General features: G+C 35.4%; 3 protein-coding genes across 3 annotated transcripts; 2 read left to right on the top strand and 1 right to left on the bottom strand.

The window, feature by feature from the left end:
- The first annotated feature begins 9,099 nt into the window (after nucleotides 1-9,099).
- LOC122603098 (serine/arginine-rich splicing factor RSZ21-like) lies at nucleotides 9,100-10,724 on the top strand. Its single transcript, XM_043775716.1, has 5 exons — nucleotides 9,100-9,318; nucleotides 9,460-9,548; nucleotides 9,638-9,869; nucleotides 10,121-10,258; nucleotides 10,442-10,724. The coding sequence occupies exons 1-5, from the start codon at nucleotides 9,230-9,232 to the stop codon at nucleotides 10,446-10,448; spliced, it is 555 nt and encodes a 184-aa protein (XP_043631651.1). The 5' UTR covers nucleotides 9,100-9,229; the 3' UTR covers nucleotides 10,449-10,724.
- A 5,024-nt stretch (nucleotides 10,725-15,748) lies between these two features.
- LOC122581386 (serine/arginine-rich splicing factor RSZ23-like) lies at nucleotides 15,749-16,316 on the top strand. Its single transcript, XM_043753613.1, has 2 exons — nucleotides 15,749-15,773; nucleotides 15,925-16,316. The coding sequence occupies exons 1-2, from the start codon at nucleotides 15,749-15,751 to the stop codon at nucleotides 16,314-16,316; spliced, it is 417 nt and encodes a 138-aa protein (XP_043609548.1).
- A 399-nt stretch (nucleotides 16,317-16,715) lies between these two features.
- LOC122585134 lies at nucleotides 16,716-17,636 on the bottom strand. Its single transcript, XM_043757238.1, has 2 exons — nucleotides 17,188-17,636; nucleotides 16,716-17,098 (listed from the first exon to the last, which is right to left on the bottom strand). The coding sequence occupies exons 1-2, from the start codon at nucleotides 17,584-17,586 to the stop codon at nucleotides 17,078-17,080; spliced, it is 420 nt and encodes a 139-aa protein (XP_043613173.1). The 5' UTR covers nucleotides 17,587-17,636; the 3' UTR covers nucleotides 16,716-17,077.
- Nucleotides 17,637-18,182: the final 546 nt, after the last annotated feature.

Genomic DNA, 18,182 nt, shown 5'->3' with positions numbered 1-18,182 from the left:
TTTATTACATTATTGTCTTATAAGTTATAATGCATATGTGTATCTAATGTCTTTTTGTATATATCAATATATGTTTACATTCTTGAACTAGCTATATGATTACCACTATCGAATAACATGTTTCATCAAAAAGTAATACCCTAATTTGGTATAGACCATCTTATGCAGTGGAATTTTATATTTGACGTCATTTTTGTTTTGCTTGTGATCTCCATTTTATATGTATATCATATTTTACAAACAAGTTATTTGGCATAAGTATAACTTAGTATAAGATATCAACCTAACTATAAACATATGTAATTATTTTAGTGGTTAGTATTATTTCTTACTTAGATTGTTAGATAGTAAGAAATCCTTGACCATATGTGTTTAAAATAGGATATCCACCTTCAAATATTACTATTTAAGTAATTTTCCCTTACCTTTAACCGAGATATATTTTTATGAACAATTTGGGAAGTAGGTTTTGTTATTTAGTCAATATGTTATAAGAAGAAATTAGATAAAGATGGCAAGCATAAACAGGTTATAAGTCAAGATAAAACAAAGATTTGTCAAAATGATTGTATCTATTGGATTGTGAGAGATACTTGACTAAAAATATTGTTTTATTTAATTCGATTTTTGCCCCACTATTTTTTTTCCTTCTAACAGTATTTGAACTTTGAATAAAAAAAATTATTGGCCCTTTCAGCTTTCAATTAAGTTATTTAATGTTGTGCCCCATTGATTTTGTCACTTTCACTCTAGACAAAATGACAACTATTAAAATTGCTTCAAATAGTATGAAATGTCGACTTCTTCAATTCAATTTTTACTGTGGCTCCAACAGATAACGATCTTTCATGAACACTCGTGCGGCACTTCTTGGAATGTTGTTAAATTTTGGTTCGTTTTAATTACGATCGAAGCTAATGTTCATTTAAAAATAATTGGAATTCTAAGCTATTTGAAATGTCCAGTTGATAATTGATAGAATTCGACATGTATGAGAGTAAATATAAAGCTCTTATACAATCATTTGTTGTCATATCAATGGTACGTCTAACTTTTATGTATGTGCGTTCTTGTTTATTCTACTAATAATTGGACAACAATAAATTTTCCCAACATCTTGTTAAACATTCCGTTCATATCTTTGTCTGTGGTGTTCGAGGATACACGGTGAACCACATGAAAATTTTTTAGCCTAGTATAAATTTTGTAAAAGAAGAAAAATTAAAATGATTTTTTAAATTTAAAGAAAAGTAAACAAGGCTTAAATGACTTGTCAATATGTTTGTATTTGAATTTTTTCTCCATGTAAACATTGTCAATGTTACATCCATCTTTGTTATATCGTTGTTTCTCTCTTAATAATAATACCCCTATCTCTCTAAATAAAAGAAGATATGTTTTTTCTTCTGTGGTAATTGTAGATTTTTGTCACATTGGATTTTTGAGGTGTCATTTTATTATTAACTTAAATGACTTGCCACAAACTTATGTTATAACCTTAAATTTTTTTTATCTACAAAGCAGTTGACCAATCCCTGTTGACCGTGACAAACGATTAAATTATAACCAAGAAGCATAAAAAAGAACCTATTAACAAAAACGATCAAACCCCACAAATTGTTAACATTTCGTTTCACTCAACAAAGACAAACACTGAGCGCTTTGTATTAAGAGTATTAATAATACCTATACCAGTTTAAAAAAAAAATATCTATGCTATACACTCTCACATTTAATCATCTAATTAAAGAAAAAAAAATTTAAAAAAGAAGAAAATAATGAATAATACCTTTATAAATCTAGTAGGGATATAAACAACTATTAATATCTGTTAACATTAACAAATTCAACAACAAAAATCGAAAGGTCAGATTTTTTTTATCAAATAAGAAAGAATCGTACCTCGCAAAAAAAATCATAAAAATGATGAATTAAATAAGTTTTTCCACATGATGGTGACGCTGAAGGTTTTGGTGGCTGTTGATGAAAACCCCAAATTTGAAAAAAGTAAAATAAAATTAGAAATAAAGAAACCAAGGAATATAAAGATAGTAAGGAATAATTACCTGAGATGGTGGCACCGATGGTGTTGGTGGCCAGGGAAGGAGGCGGCGTTGGTGTTTGTACTTTGTACCGGATATGGATAGAGACTGCGGCGAGTTTGGATAGAGAATGGGAAGGGTTACAAAGAGTTTTTTGGTGTGTATTGGTTGGGTATGTGTTTTGTTGATGGTGGCTACAGGCAAGAGAGAGAGGCGGTGGCTGGATTGTATGAGAGTAGTTACGGTATTTTAGTGTGTATTGGTTGTAAGTAGTATAAAATGTCAAGAACAAATCTGGTATTTCAAAGACAAAATAGTTTAATTTAAAAAAAAGGGGGTTTGCTTTATTAGGGAGTAGAGATAATAACAAACATTGTATAAAAGTAAAATTCGAAACCTCTTTATTTTATAAGAAATATATGTTTTTTTATAAGTATATGAGTACCATTATATGTATTTTCATCGTATAAAAGTTTGTAGATAAACAATTTCGAAAATCGTAATACTAATATAATAATTTACCTATCGACTCACATCTAGTGGTAACCTGTAGGCTGTAGCCAACAAAGAGACTCGCAACCAAATGATCTATCGACAAAGAGACTTTTTTTCTCAGAAGAGATCTCATATCCAAGTCTTACTTTAGACATATTTGGAGGTAAACACTTGTATTTAATTTCCATTTTTGGATGGCTTAGGTGAGGGATTTCTCATCGAGTGATCTAAACTGACGATCTATTTTGTAAGAGGGCTTTCTAAATGGACCTAATTAAGATAATTCATCGACCTCTCATTATTCACAAGTAATTTACATGTAAAAAAAAAAATTTTTTTTTTGAGCTGATACATTGTAAGGCCCCTCCCAACGTATCATTGACACACCCGTCAACACACTCGTCGATGAGGACAGGGTTGGCACGGGGCTCATCGACTAGGTGTTCTTCACTCCCCGTCGATGGATCGTGTAACACCTTGTTTTATAAAAATGTGAATTTCAAAAAAAAAAATTCGACTTTAAACATAACACCATTAATAGAATGCGGAAGCGACTTTTAAAAATCCCATTTGATTCCTAACGGAACCAATAAAACATAACGAATGTTTTTAAATATGTGTTACCAACTAGTATTATCACAATAATGTAAATAAATCCACAATCAACCTCAATAAAGACAGTCAACGTAATAAAAGCCAAAAAAGGCTAAATAAATAAGTCTACTTAAATAGTGTAACTATGAGTAACTAAAGCCAACGTCCAAAAGCTCCAATAATAGCTACTCATCTCACAAGCAAGCTACCGGCCACTGATCAATGCCTAACCTGAGGGCACAACACATTTTCACAAAAACAAGTGCCAGCTATTAAAGCTGAGTAAGATAACATGTTAGCATAAAATAAAATGATTGCCAATTAAAACACTTTAACAAATCAACTCATGCATACATAAAGGCACAAACACCAAAACAACATAAACTGTATAATAAGGATTATCAAATCTTACAGTGTGCCTAACAATCCTCCATAGTCACCAATATCCACATAACTGCATAAGCTACATAAATCACCAAAGGTTATGCCATATAAAACTACATAAAAGGTTGTGTGAGGCGACTAAATAGCCAAATATGGAACCCCACACCTGACTTGATGGTAGACCTTACGGCGGTCCAACTATGTCGTTATGGATAGGCATAACCAAATCCATGAGTATTCCGTTCATACCAGGTGGTCAACCACGACAGCCGAAATACTCTAAACACCAGGTTGTATTCACAAGAGAACATGATCAATGTCCCAAGTGACGCCATAGCACACTCCGCCTAAATAGACGTCATGTGGGTTAAGCTTAACTCTTACACCAATGCTCGAGACTTTCACCAAAAGATATATTAAAACCAATATCTACATAATATTTTAGGGCCCTTAAACATGCACATGACATGACAACCTAAATCATATCTAGTGTATTATGTGTATAAGTCCACATATATCATTTACCATACAATCAACAAGCTACATATATCAACAATGCAACATTAAGCTTAATTCTACCCAAGCATTCTTTAACACCCAATACGCCTCCCACATATATCCCACACCCAACATATACATGATATAGTTGAAACAATATAAAAGGGGAGTTTAATTATTAAAAGTAGATTTTGTTGTGTCCCCAGGTGTCAAAAGTAAGTTATGTTACCTTTTAGAGTTTCACAAATCAAATAGTTTACCAAACTTGTTATTTATTCCTGACAACCTTTCTCTTGACTTATGATGTAACAGACAACCAAAGACAACAACTACGATGATTGAATCGATCCATAACGCTGAGTAGATTGGTTACTAACCTCCCTCCTTGTTTGAGTCCTCTGGTTAACGTGACACAATGCAAACCGATGGTTCCGTTTCTTTCACTCGTTCGACTAAGATACCCCACTAAATATGATGAAACAAACAAAACAAATATTTTTGTTTCTTCCCTTTGCTCGTCCAAAATCAAGAAAACAAATAGTCAAAGACTTTTGACCTTTCTTTGTCGGTCACAATTAATGGAGGACAACAACAATTCTTTTTCAACTCATTAACTTCAATTGTTTTGAGATTGAATCTGTTGCTAGCCGCTAATATGTAAAGAATGAGGCGATCACTTTGTTTTGTTTTTCTTTTTGGGAATCACGGCTCAAATTAAAATACACCACTAGGTTGCACCTTTAATTTTCTTTAAATCGTCAGCTAATTTTGGAGAAAATAACCTATTAGGTTTCTTTTTCCTTCTCCCTTATGACGTATATAAGGACTTATATTTTTTTATTAGTCAGCCCTAACTCATGTAAATGTTTGTTTAACTGAACCTTTGGTCCCTAACTTTGGCTAATTGAACTTAACATACATAATAATTAAACCAACTGGGTTAGATCAGTGGTTGGAGCTCATGCCTCTAGAAACAGAGGTCATGGGTTCGATCCTCATGCCCAGCAAGGCTGGAGGTCCTTTTCTACCTATGGTAGAACCTGGAAGGAGCCTCTCTACCTTTGGTAGGGGTAAGGTTGTCTACATATCAACCTCCCCCATACACCGTCGAAGACGGTATTGAAACCCAAAACCCGTGGAAGACGGCATTGAGAGTTACTTTACTTTACTTTTAACTTAACATACATAGTAATTACATGATTGACCACTAGTCAACACTCAACATTAGCAAAATAAACGCACTTAGATATCGACATATTTAACGACCATTTAATTTCATGTAGCTACTACACACTCTAATAACCTTATCAACCAAATAACCATCTCGGTTAACCTCATTTAATAATACCTAACATATATCTGTTATTATAGCGAACACATACCATATTAACAAGGTTACAGGGAAACATTTATATATCAACATTACATACTAAACGGGAACGCACACAGAGATTTATCCACATTAATAATACACATTAATCAAATCAACATAAATAACATACATTATTCTATTTGATTGATACATAATAAAACACACACAAAACTCAATAATTATTATCACAATAATTATCCTCGTCAATTATTAAGCTACTTAACGAAAGACCGACTTTGACTAATAGTCAAGGTCAATAAAATGAACTAAAAATTCATGATGTTACAGATCGATGGCTTTTGACGAGGGAGACTCACAAGAAAATATTTTCTTCACTTCCAAACAAAAAAAAAAAACCTTTTTTTTAAGAAAAATTTGTAGGTTACGTGTATATACATATAAACATTCCTTATTTTAAGAACATTTTTTTTTGTTACAATTATGAGAACTCTTAAATAATGTATTGGATCACAAGGTTTTTTTTTCTATTCACATGTGAAATGATGTAAAAAAATATGTTGTAGAATAAACTTTTTTAAAAAACCTTCAAAGTAGCCTTTGTGAATTTGTAAATAAATATGTTCACGTTCACATGTTAACAAATCGGTATATATAATGTTTTTAAAAAACTATCTTCTGCAACATATAATTTTATAACGTTTAACATGTGAATGAGCAAAAAAAACATGTGATCCATACATAATTTAAGAGTTCTTAAGGTTTTTACAAAAAAATTGGTTCTCAAACTAAGGACCCCATATATATATATATATATATATATTACTCCCTCCATCCCATTTTAATTGTCATGTTGACTAACTTTAACCGTAAATAACTTTGTTTGTACTATATAGTAGTTGATGAAACTTATATAAAAGAAAAGTACATTAAAAACTCAATCCATTCATATATTTTATATCAAGTGTTACATGACACAACCAAAGTTATTTACGGTCAAAGTTAGTCAACATGACAACTAAAATGGGACGGAGGTGTATATATATGAAAGGACTAGACTCGATAAACCGAAAACACCAAGATTTTTATTTTTTTACCCCACTGCGCCGCAGTGGAAAGCCTCGGCCCTGAAAGAGGAAATGCCCCACTGCGCTGCAGTGGGTTTGACACACCCCCACTGCGCCGCAGCGGGAGAAACAGAAATTCTTTACGTGGGATTCCACTGCGCCGCAGTGGGCGAAACCACCCCCACTACGCCGCAGTGAGCCACCTGATCAGCAACCCTAAACCATTTCAACACTTGAACAAACTTGCAACCTTCACAATTCAACGTGAACTTCATAAAACACATTTCAAAGATGACCAAGAACAATATAGGCATATTTTGAACAAAATTACAATATCAACTAGTTTCAAAGCCCATGAACACCATCAATGGGTCATTTACCCATTTTGACGCTATTTTCGTCCAAAGTGCAACTTCACAATGTGCTAAAACTTTACACTTGATCATTTACACACATTTTAACAAAAGCATGACCAACAAATCAGAATGTACCAAGAGCCATAAGGAGAGGGATTTCTAAGCCTCTAAACCAAAAGTGTGTCATTCATCCAAGAATGACCTAATACCTTCAAATGTCTTGCAAAAGTCAACTTCAACCTCTATTCAATTCTTTCAAATCAACACACTAGTTCCTTCTTCCGGAACTACCTATAAAAGGGTAAACAACTAAAATATAAGCAAAGGCTTAGTGAATATACTTGCATACATTTACGAATACGAAGGAGGGCAAAGTACAAGGACTTTTACATGTAACCTATGGCATCGTCATGTCACATTTACATATGCACCTTGTACACTAACAACACATATATGGATCCATATAAGCTAAACAACATAATCATGATCATCTATCAGGGTTCTTAGGCCACCGGAGGTTCTTAGGCCTCATTAGATCAACTATTGGGGTTCTTAGGCCTCAACAAATGCTATGCCCCACATGGGCTAACGCCGCATCAATTACCACACATGGACAAATAAACTTCAACATGGTGGTCAACACCACCATGGACAAAAGGCTTCAACATGTGTAGTCAATTGATCCAACATATACATAAAGGTATGCAAATATACTCACCTCCTTCGCAACTTGGAAAAATAAGGCTGAACGACTATGCACAACAAGCTTCAACCTATGATCATATCATAAAATGTATAAGCTTACATTCACAACTTGACTAGCTCAACCTAGTCATACTAAATCACTAGCCTTTCTAAACCAAACCCAACCCATTTGTCATTGAGTTACTTTCATTTCTCACAATCACAAAAAGGTAGTTAAACCTACCATTTTCATCACTATTTCAATAACTAGAAAAACTCATCTTTTCTCATAAACTTAAATTATCACAAGAACTTATCAATTTCATAATCAAACACATCATATAACTCAATGACAACTAGGTTAACTAAGGAATTGGGAAAAATCCATCCATAATAAATTTCTAGCAAAACCCCCAAATTGGAAATCTCCAAGAACCTTAATTTCAAGAGAAAAAGGAGATAAAACTAGGTTAAGGAATCAATACCTCAATCTTCCAAGAACTAATTCAAGACTTTAAGTTACAATTTCTTCTCCCCCAAATTCCTTAGGATTTTCAGCCACACCACAAAATCCACAAACCTTAACTCTTTAAATTGTTTGATAAGGATTATTGGTGATGGTTATTATTATAGTTTCTATCTTGAATTGAAAGAATTGAGCTTTGATTTTGAAAGAAATGGGAAGGAATGCATGAAAAGATAGAGAAAAAGAGAGTGGGAAGTGACTCACAAGTCAAATGGATGGCTGACACTCTTTGGAGATGCCACGACCCATCCTACCTTTTGTGGGTATTTTACCCGCTATCCGTTAAAGTTCCAACTAAATTAACCCTATATCCAAAAATAAAATACTAGGAAATTAATTTAATATCAAAACTATGAAAAAGGGTTAATTTCTTTTTTGTTTTTTAGATTTATGTTTTTTTCTATTAGATCCTTATAGTATGTAGGAATTACATATTTTACCTTTTACTTAGAATACAAAATGCATTTTTTGGAGCTATCATCTAATATATATGGATAAAAAATAGATAAATTGGGTATATAGTTTTCAACTTTTATTTTTTTAGGATATATATAAAATAAAAATAAATAAAAGCTGAGTAAGAGATGAGTAATAGACAGGGAAGAGGTAAGATTGATAGTGAGTGGGGAAGATGTGATTTAGAAGAGAGAAAAACTGATGTGACAATGAGAAAAGGGTTTAAAAGAGGTAAGGGTTGGAAGAGGCTTAATGACCCAATTAAATCGAAAGTCTAAATTATCATATCATATGACACACACGTGTGTGTCATCCTTTCTAATAACGAAGTAGTAACATCTTAATGAAAAGCCATTGGGTCTTTGTTTAATGGTTAGGGTGGTATACCCATCGAAAATATTTGGAGAGAGGACTTTTTGTAATGCTATACTCACCGAAGATATAAGAGAGCAAGCCTTTTAGAACATTATAAGGATCTGAACTCGTGATGGACACAAATACCAAGAGGTGTAGCTAGTTGTTGTGTAATTTTTTTATTTTATTTTTTTCAATAAAAAAAACTATGACAATTCAAAAGCCCACAATCTAATAAGGCTAGTAAAAAAGTACGGGCCAGGCCCACATGTCTTGCGTTTGTTACTTATACAATAAATCTCCCCCACGGCCCCAATTTCGTTTGAAATATAATTAGGGTTTTTGTTCGCCTGAAATCACAAGCGATTGGCCGAGGTAGAGCAAGCGATATATATTTGAGGAGGTTAATTTGGTGGTAATAATTTAGGGGAAATTTGAGAACAATGTCGCGTGTGTACGTTGGAAATTTGGATCAGCGAGTAACGGAGCGAGACCTTGAAGATGAATTTCGCGTCTATGGCGTTCTGAAAAAGTCAGTTTTATTATATATATAATAGTTAATTTCTGTTGCCCATAATTTTTGATTTAATTGTGTGGAAAGAATGCCTGTAGTTATTATTTTATTATAATAGTGATGATGAGTAATTGTCTGTCTGTTATTGTGTTTGGAAAGTGTGTGGGTTGCCAGGAGACCACCTGGTTACGCATTTGTCGAGTTTGATGACCGCAGGGATGCTCTGGATGCTATTCGGGCTCTCGATGGTATGTTTTATAACCGATAGCCATACGCAAGTCAAATGAATATCATCATAAATATGCTTGCCGTTGTTATATGTATTTTGATTTAACAGGGAAAAATGGTTGGCGTGTGGAGCTTTCACATAATTCTAAAGAAGGTGGTGGAGGAGGACGTGGTCGTGGACCTCCTCGTAGTGGTGGTGATAGCCTCAAGTGTTATGAATGTGGTGAGCCTGGTCATTTTGCCCGGGAATGTCGCTCAAAAGTTGGTCCACGAGGTTTAGGAAGTGGCTATCGTCGTAGCCCAAGTCCAAGACGCCGTAGGAGTCCAAGTTATGGTCGTCGGTAAGTCAATACCTAACTTTTTCTGTGATATGTTCAAGTGAGTGAATTATGTTTTTTTTTGCAAAATAGTTTACAGACTAGAGCAGACGATGATAATATTTTGCTGATATGATAGTGATTTAGAATTTTTGATATATTTGCCTTATCCACTTACATTCCCGGGACAATGGTCAGGCGGTTAGCCATTGCAATATGATTAAAGAAATGGATGACTAGAATATACCCAATGATGAACGTAATATGTTTTGCAGGAGTTATAGCCCACGCTACAGTCCTCGTGGAAGAAAGTCTCCACCTCGCCGTAGCGTATCACCTCGTCGTGGTCGTAGCTACAGCAGGTCACCACCTCCATATCGCCGTCCTCGACGTGATTCACCTTATGCAAATGGGTATGATGTCTTTCTAGATGTCTCTTATTTATGTTACAAGCTATATACAACTCTTCTACAGATGCACATTTATATGTGAACACCCAAGAAATTACTGAAAAATTGCAACTCTTTGACAGACACACAATTTAATGTAAACTTTCTTTACTTTTTAATAGTTAATTTGTTTGTTTCTTCCTCCAGAGTGTAAGCAGCTGGAGCAAACTGTGGAGGTTCAGAAGATCCATGTAATTCTGCTGAAAATTTGTGATCAAAGTGGAGTTGGGTTTTTTTTGTTCATATATGATGACATTTGACTGTGTTTGAACCTGGACGTGGATGTGTAGCCATTGGATGGTGCTTTGGACTCCATCTTTCTTGTGTCTATTCATCTCGCCGAACTTAGAGGTCTCTTTTATGCTTAAGTTCATTCTATGTGACTTTTACTTGCGTTTAATACTTGTCATGAGTATCTTTGGCTGCTAAACATTTATCATATATTTTTGGCTTGTGTTGTGAGGTTTGGTTATCGGGTGAGAGACGACCACTTCATTTGCTCTTCACTTTCTACATGTTAGACTCTACATGGTTTAGCTTCACATCTTCTCTGCACTTCATCATCATCCACATGTGGTGCTTCGTTTGGCTCTCTATGATTAGTTTGTACTGCACACCCGAGTTGAATCTTAAAATGCCACCTTCCTCGGCAAGAAGGCTTCTGATGTGTGTTTTAGTTAAACGTCTTAATTGGTTGCTTTGTATTGACTAATTCCCCCCTCACTTGCTCTACTGAATCGCCTCCTACAAAGGTTGTTGCGCCGAAGTTATGACGTTGACTACTTTCTCCCTCACTTGTACTTGGTTGTACAAGTATCTCTTCTGTGATATTTATTGGGGTGGGAGGCAAATGTCATTCGAGTTTGGCTCTATATATAATACTCTATTTTGAATCGCCCAAACAGCAACTATCAGGAGCTTTTTTTCTTCTTTTTTTGTGTGTGTTTTATTACCCATGTTGCAATGTTGTTCCATAACATCTATTGCAAAATTTATGTCATACGTTAGTGCTTTATGAAAGTTTTAAAATTTATGCAGGAGGCTGGTGGTTCTTGCACTTTTGTTAATGTAGTTACGCTATTATTCTATCTATTTGGTATACATTGATTTCAGTTGGTCAATGTGAATGCAGAAAGAGTGTTAATATCTTAAGTATTGAATTAATTAGTTCTGCAACTCATAAGCCTGCAATCATATAGAAGGCCATGTAACAAATCTTCCCCTTGAAGTTTTTTGCTCTCTTCTTTCTACATGTATGGTAACGAAGTTATGATCAATGTTGTTAATGGAGCTGGGACAAAATAAGTAGAAATGACAAATATTTAACGGTAAAAGGATGATTAGTACAGGGACAATGATCATATAAAAAACCTATTAGCAAGTAAAGATTTTGGGGAATGATTCTGGTAGAAACAAACAATAGGCCATTTTGTGCTTTTCAGATTATAGATCATGCAAGAACTGGTGCTAATTAAAAAATAATGGTTGATTGGGTATACAAAAAACGAATCAACACGCATTTCAACTTGAGGTGGGCAAAAACCGGGTTTGATTCAACACGACTCAAACCGGAAAGCTGAACTAATGTTTAGTTAACGTAACCAAAACCGGACGAATCTAGTTTTGGGTCAAATATGGACCAGTTTTTGACCGGGTTTCTTTTGGCAAAGATAAAGTGATAAGAAAAGCTTGCTTTTACAAACACTCTATAATATCCGATTTATCATTTATAGGATCAACTAAAAAATGAAATCGAAAAAAGCCCTTGGAATGCACGACATGGGTTTGCTGGACAACCGATGGATTGAAAGTAAAATAGATGAGTTCAAGTGGCACATGACCTTCGATCTACCATAGGGTAGAATACTACTAAATTCATATTATTGAAGTGTAACATTTAATTTCCTGTTACAAATCTTTGGTTTGGAAGTTTCAGAATGTTGTTTATGGATTTCTAGCCCTTTATGTTATATGTATGCCAAAAGATTTACACAAGTTTTGTGCTGCTCACCATTCCTAGAAGCCAAGAACGGGGTCGAACCGTCATTCCAAGATTTGTAGTCCGATACATTTCCATTATGTTACCTATTTCTTGGCACGATGTACACATTTGAAAGGTAAATCAGAAGGTTGGACACTGTAGACATTGACTTGGAGTACAGATACTGAGCTATGTTTTTTATTACTTTGCTTCAACGATAGGCATCCAGTCACATATGAACTAAATATTAGGGTGGTTTTCCAATAAGCGCACCTTAAAATGTAACAACGTGAGAACACTAAGAAAACATTATTTTGATGCATTAGAAGTCCATAAAACCAACAAAGTGTATAACTACGAGTATCAATGATGAGTTGGTGGAGTGGTTTGGAGTTCCCCTGATGACTGATGAGCGTCCATTTTGTGATTATTTCCTATATCATTAGGTCGTGTTTTGATGCTTAAATGAGTCTAGAAATGTGAACTTTTGGTACTTAATGGGATGACATGTTATGATAGGTTCACAAGGCGTGCAAGTGAAGGAACACGAATCTACTCAACTTAACACGAAGCCACAAGACTTTTGGATGAAGACTAGCAAGCGGAAGATGAAGAATTCGAGGCCAACATGAAGCATACGACCACGTGTTAGTATTTTGATCATAACTTCTTCATACGAACTCCGTTTCTGACGAATAAGCTATCCATGGAAAGGCGAGAGAAAGATCTACAACTTTCATGTTGATGTCCAGGACCAACGCCGCTCAAATCAAGCTCTAGCGCCAATGGAAGTCATCCTGAAGCCAACCAGCGGAGGTGGAACATCACCAGCGGAGCTGGAAGCCAGCCAGCGCCGCTCCCAAGGTCGGTTCAGCTAGGCTTTATCCGAAAACCTATAAATACCCCTCTAAAACCCTAGGGCCGTAACTCACTTCCTCCAGACGACTTGGGGGCTGTTTCTAGGGTATTTTCACTAGATCTAAACTCTCTTAACACCTCCATATCATCCGATAATCAAACATCAATCCTTAACAACATAATCATCATAATAATCAATCAAGAAGGCGTAGGTGTTGCTCGAGAGGCTTGGCCAAGAGAAACAAAGGAGGCAGCAGCCGCGACTTTGTATCTTCTAAGTCAACATCAACATCAACCATCCACATACCTCTTAGTTTGATCTTTCCTTTTTCTCTTATTATTGTTATTAGGGTTACAGTACTGCAAAACTATTTTACATGAGAATTGTTACTATGGATCTTCTTATGATAATGATTGTTAGTATTATTTGTTTTGCCATGAGTAGCTAAATAGTTATGCATCTGCTTGGATAAGTGATCATGCCGGTATAGTGATATTATGTAATTTGTAGTTGTTGAACTGTTTTATGCTTGACCGTATATCCATAATTGTTTAGGTTTAAACACTTGAATGAATATGAAATTATAGTTAAAGTAGGTTGGGGACTTGATCGGAAACCAAACTGCTTGGGTGACTTGACAGAAATTCCAGTTAAACTATAAAGGTTAGGTCATAAAAACAGACTTAGTTTATAATCTTAATTAAGGGATTTGATAGGAATCTTAATTAAAGGGTTAGGTCAAAAACCTTCTAGCCATATTTGGCCTGAATTGGATGGAAAGTCTTTTACTCATATATATAAATACCAGTTTATCGTTATCTCCTCACGATATTGATATATAGATACAGAATTTAACCTGAAGAAGAATTGAAAGATGGGTTCAAATGGAATGTTAGCAAATAGGGTTGTGCATACTAATACACCTATTATGGTTCAGGTCAATTTTTTCAATCTTGTTTTTTTTTTGCCCTAAAATTTGGGATTTTGATTATGAGGATTTGGGTGTTTTAAATCAAGGTTTTTTCTGATCTGGGTTGCGTGGTAGTTGTGTGGAAGGGTGGTTGCAGGTGGTGGTTGCAGGCGGAAGGGGTGGTTGCAAGTGGGGGAAGGCGGGTTTCAGGTGGTGGTTGCAGGTGGAAAGGGTGGTTGTAGGTGGTGGTTGCATGGTGGACATGGCGGTTTTCATCCGTCTCTTATGAAGTTCAGCTTGTTTAGATTTTTTTTTCTTTTAGTTTCCTTTCAAACTCGAGAATGCCTTTCAACCAACGTAATTTTCTATCCTTTCCTCCCCTATCCAATCTTCTCCTTTCTTTTCCTTTAATAAAAACTCGAGAATGCAGTGTTAGTTCCAGCCCCAACTCCTAGCTCCAGCTACTTTTGCCAAATATACCCTAAATTTAAGTTAGGTTTTTCTTCGCCTGTAATCACAATCCCTTTAAGCCATACATATATTTGATATGTATGTATTAATATCAGTTGTGGTAAACGTTTAAGGTTAATTTGGTGCTAGGCAGGGCTTTGAGAACAATGTCGGTTGTCTACGTTGGAAATTTGGATCTGCACGTTGGGGAGCGACAACTTCAAGATGAATTTTGTGGCTATGGCGTTATTAAGGAGTCAGCTTTCTTCTTATTTAATAATTTTTATATATACGAGTTAATTGTTGCACATAAATTCAGATTTATTTTCGTGTAAAGAATGCCAGTAGTTATTATTATTATAGTGATGATGGTCTGTTGTTGTGTTTCGAAAGTATGCGGGTTGCTAGGAGAGGTGGTTATGCATTTGTCGAGTTTCATGAGCGCATCGATGCTTATGATGCTATTCGGGAACACGATTTTTTTTCTTTTCGGCATTGATCATGATCATTACAAAATGTTTTTGCCATTGTTATATGTAAATTCATTAAACAGGGAAAAATGGTTGGCGTGTGAAGCTTTTTCATAAATCTGAAGGAGAAAGGAGTCCTAGACCTCGTGCCAGTGATGAAGATATGCTTCGTAAATATGCAGAATATGTTTCTTTTTGTGATGATTTAAGGGATGATGACTCTGATAACGATCGTCCTCATGAACTTGGTAATTCATTTATCAAATTTAATTAGGGTTTTTGTTCCCTGAAATCGCCATCGCTTTAATTGATATATGTATACATTTGTTTGATCTGTATGTATTAATATCAGTTTTGGTGAAAGTTTAAGGTTGATTTGGTGGCAGGGAGAGCAAATTTGAATACAATGTCGCATGTGTACGTTGGAAATTTGGATCCGCGAGTTTCAGAGCGAGAACTTGAAGATAAATTCCGCGTCTATGGCGTTATTAGGGGGTCAGTTTTATTATTGTTATTTAATTTATATATATATGTGTGTGTGTGTGAGTAAATTGTTGCACATAATTTCTGATTTATTTCCGTGTAAAAAATGACAGTAGTTATTATGATTAGGATAATGATGATGGTCCGTTGTTGTGTTTGCAAAGTATCTGGGTTGCTAGGCGTCCACCTGGTCATGCGTTTGTCCACTTTGATGATCGCAGGGATGCTCTTGAGGCTGTTCGGGCTCTCGATGGTATGTCCATTATTTAAAGTTATAATTCTAAAGTAAAATGACTATAATATGTGGTTGATGTTGGGTTTTCAAAGTTAGTATTTTTTTTTGTTTGGGATCCTGATGGTATGTTTCATAACCGAAAACCATAAGGTGTTCAATGTTTATATCTATCTTTTTCAGTGTTTATCATGATCATTATAAATATGTTTGCGATTGTTATATGTATTTTCATTATTAAACAGGGAAAAATAGTTGGCGTGTGAAGCTTGTCCATAATTCTAATGGAGACGGTGGTGGAGGCTGTGGCCGTGGACCTCGTGGTTGTGATGACATCAAGTGCTATGCATGTGGTGAGCCTGGTCATTTTGTGCAGGCTTGTCACTCAAAAGTTGGTACACGAGGTGTAGGAAGCAGTCGTTGTCTTAGTCGAAGTCCAAGACGTTGTACGAGTCGAAGTTATAGGAGTGATGATGATTTAACCGATGATGACTCGGATTACGATTGTCATGGGGGGTATGCTGCCTCCAGGAAGCCTTCTTCTGCATCTCAAGTTCCTTTAAAGAAAAGATTGGATCCTGCTGAATGTGACGTTGAACTAGGTCAGACCCACATGTTTGACGCGTGTTTCTTATAATTAACTGTAGTGACAAAAGGTCACACTTCACCCACACGAGCGAAAACGAGGATATGATGTATCAAGATAAACTTGCAAGAAATAATATGACACAAAATAAAGTAACAATTAGACACAAATCACACAATGATTTACGTGGTTCGGCACAACCCTTTGCCTACGTCCACCCTAAGAGTCTCCTTTATTCTTCAAACTGAGAAATAAACACAGTACAAGAAAATGTATCATTATGATTTTATCTAAACCTAAACCCCTTAGATTTTAAGATAAAATCTAAGTATCTTGTACACCCTTTTCTCTAACCTTACAAGAATTAAACTCTTAATACCTCACAAAGAAAATACACTTAGTTTTCTTTTAAACTCTCAATTTGCTTTGTGTTTTTCTAAAAGTGGCTTGTTTCATGCAGCTTAACTTAGTTCCTTTTATAGACTGAAAAGTAACCCACCAATGTACATATGCAAGTTGAATTTTGCTTTCCAAAATCCCATGCATAACATGTTTTGAACTTAGAACACTATTGCCTGGTAGAAAAAATAGCTATCCCTATTTTGGACTTTATTTTCCATGCATGCATGTGGTAGCCTCCAATAGTATCAAACTAATCATTCATGTGTGAAATAAGGAAATTGGAATTGATTCAACATTGTGGGCTATGCCACTGTCCAACAAATCTCCACCTTGACGAACATTCCACGTCTTTACTATTTGAAATACTACTCCCACCATTGGCCTTAACTATCACCGCTGCACACCTCGAATTACCTTGGTCCTGACTCCACCTGATTCAAAAAAGAAACTTGCCAATAAATATGTGCAGTTGCCTTTAGTCGACTTATACAGTTAATGTCAGCGAGGGGTCTTGAATCACCTCTCCCTTAGTAGGATTTTCCTTTTCACCATTGTCTACATGAGTCAAACATCTCATTAATTGTTTCTGATCCGTTTCTTGTGTGTACACTTTCCAAACCTTCGAGATTCGAGTACATATTGTACTCCCCACTAGACGATACAAACCATCATACTTCTCTCCCTTCATCAGGACCTTGTAGCCACGTGTGATTTTCAGAACTCCACCTCGGGCTGAATACCCGTATCCTTGAGAATCCAACAGGCTTAATGAAACTAGATTCTTACACATCTTGGGGACATATGCCACCCCAACTAGAGTATAAATGGCTCCATTAAACATTTTGATTTTTACAGTGCCGATACCTTTGACATTGCATGTAGACCCGTCGCCTAAAGTTAGCACACCTGCCTTCTTCATTTGGATCTTATCAAAATAACCTTTTCAGAAGCATACATGCATCGAGCAACCAGAATATCCTTCACTCTTGATTGCCACAGAGTGAAATTTCCGGTTCCATCGTATGGCTCCACCTTAAAATGTGTACCATTATTTGCTGCCATCTTGATACAATGTCCTTAAACCTGGGTGCTCTGATACCACTTGTAGTGACAAAAGGTCACACTTCACCCACACGAGCGGAAACGAGGATATGATGTATCAAGATAAACTTGCAAGAAATAATATGACACAAAATAAAGTAACAATTAGACACAATGATTTACGTGGTTCGGCACAATCCTTTGCCTACGTCCACCCCAAGAGTCTCCTTTATTCTTCAAACTGAGAAATAAACACAGTACAAGAAAATGTATCACTATGATTTTATCTAAACCTAAACCCCTTAGATTTTAAGATAAAATCTAAGTATCTTGTACACCCTTTTCTCTAACATTACAAGAATAAAACTCTTAATACCTCACAAAGAAAATACACTTAGTTTTCTTTTAAACTCTCAATTTGCTTTGTGTTTTTCTAAAAGTGGCTTGTTTCATGCAGCTTAACTTAGTTCCTTT

This window comes from Erigeron canadensis, chromosome 1 (assembly GCF_010389155.1).
Source record: "Erigeron canadensis isolate Cc75 chromosome 1, C_canadensis_v1, whole genome shotgun sequence".
NCBI classification, from domain to species: domain Eukaryota; kingdom Viridiplantae; phylum Streptophyta; class Magnoliopsida; order Asterales; family Asteraceae; genus Erigeron; species Erigeron canadensis.
This window is presented reverse-complemented; position numbering and strand designations above follow the sequence as displayed.

Coding starts and splice junctions, on each gene's coding strand:
- LOC122581386 (XM_043753613.1), top strand. CDS start 15,749: ATGTGGTTGATGTTGGGTTTTCAAA. Junction 15,774..15,924: donor GTTGATGTTGGGTTTTCAAA/GTTAGTATTTTT, acceptor ATTATTAAACAG/GGAAAAATAGTTGGCGTGTG.
- LOC122603098 (XM_043775716.1), top strand. CDS start 9,230: ATGTCGCGTGTGTACGTTGGAAATTTGGATCAGCGAGTAACGGAGCGA. Junction 9,549..9,637: donor TGCTATTCGGGCTCTCGATG/GTATGTTTTATA, acceptor TTGATTTAACAG/GGAAAAATGGTTGGCGTGTG. Junction 9,870..10,120: donor AGTCCAAGTTATGGTCGTCG/GTAAGTCAATAC, acceptor TATGTTTTGCAG/GAGTTATAGCCCACGCTACA.
- LOC122585134 (XM_043757238.1), bottom strand. CDS start 17,586: ATGAAGAAGGCAGGTGTGCTAACTTTAGGCGACGGGTCTACATGCAAT. Junction 17,099..17,187: donor AAAATCCTACTAAGGGAGAG/GTGATTCAAGAC, acceptor TTTTTGAATCAG/GTGGAGTCAGGACCAAGGTA.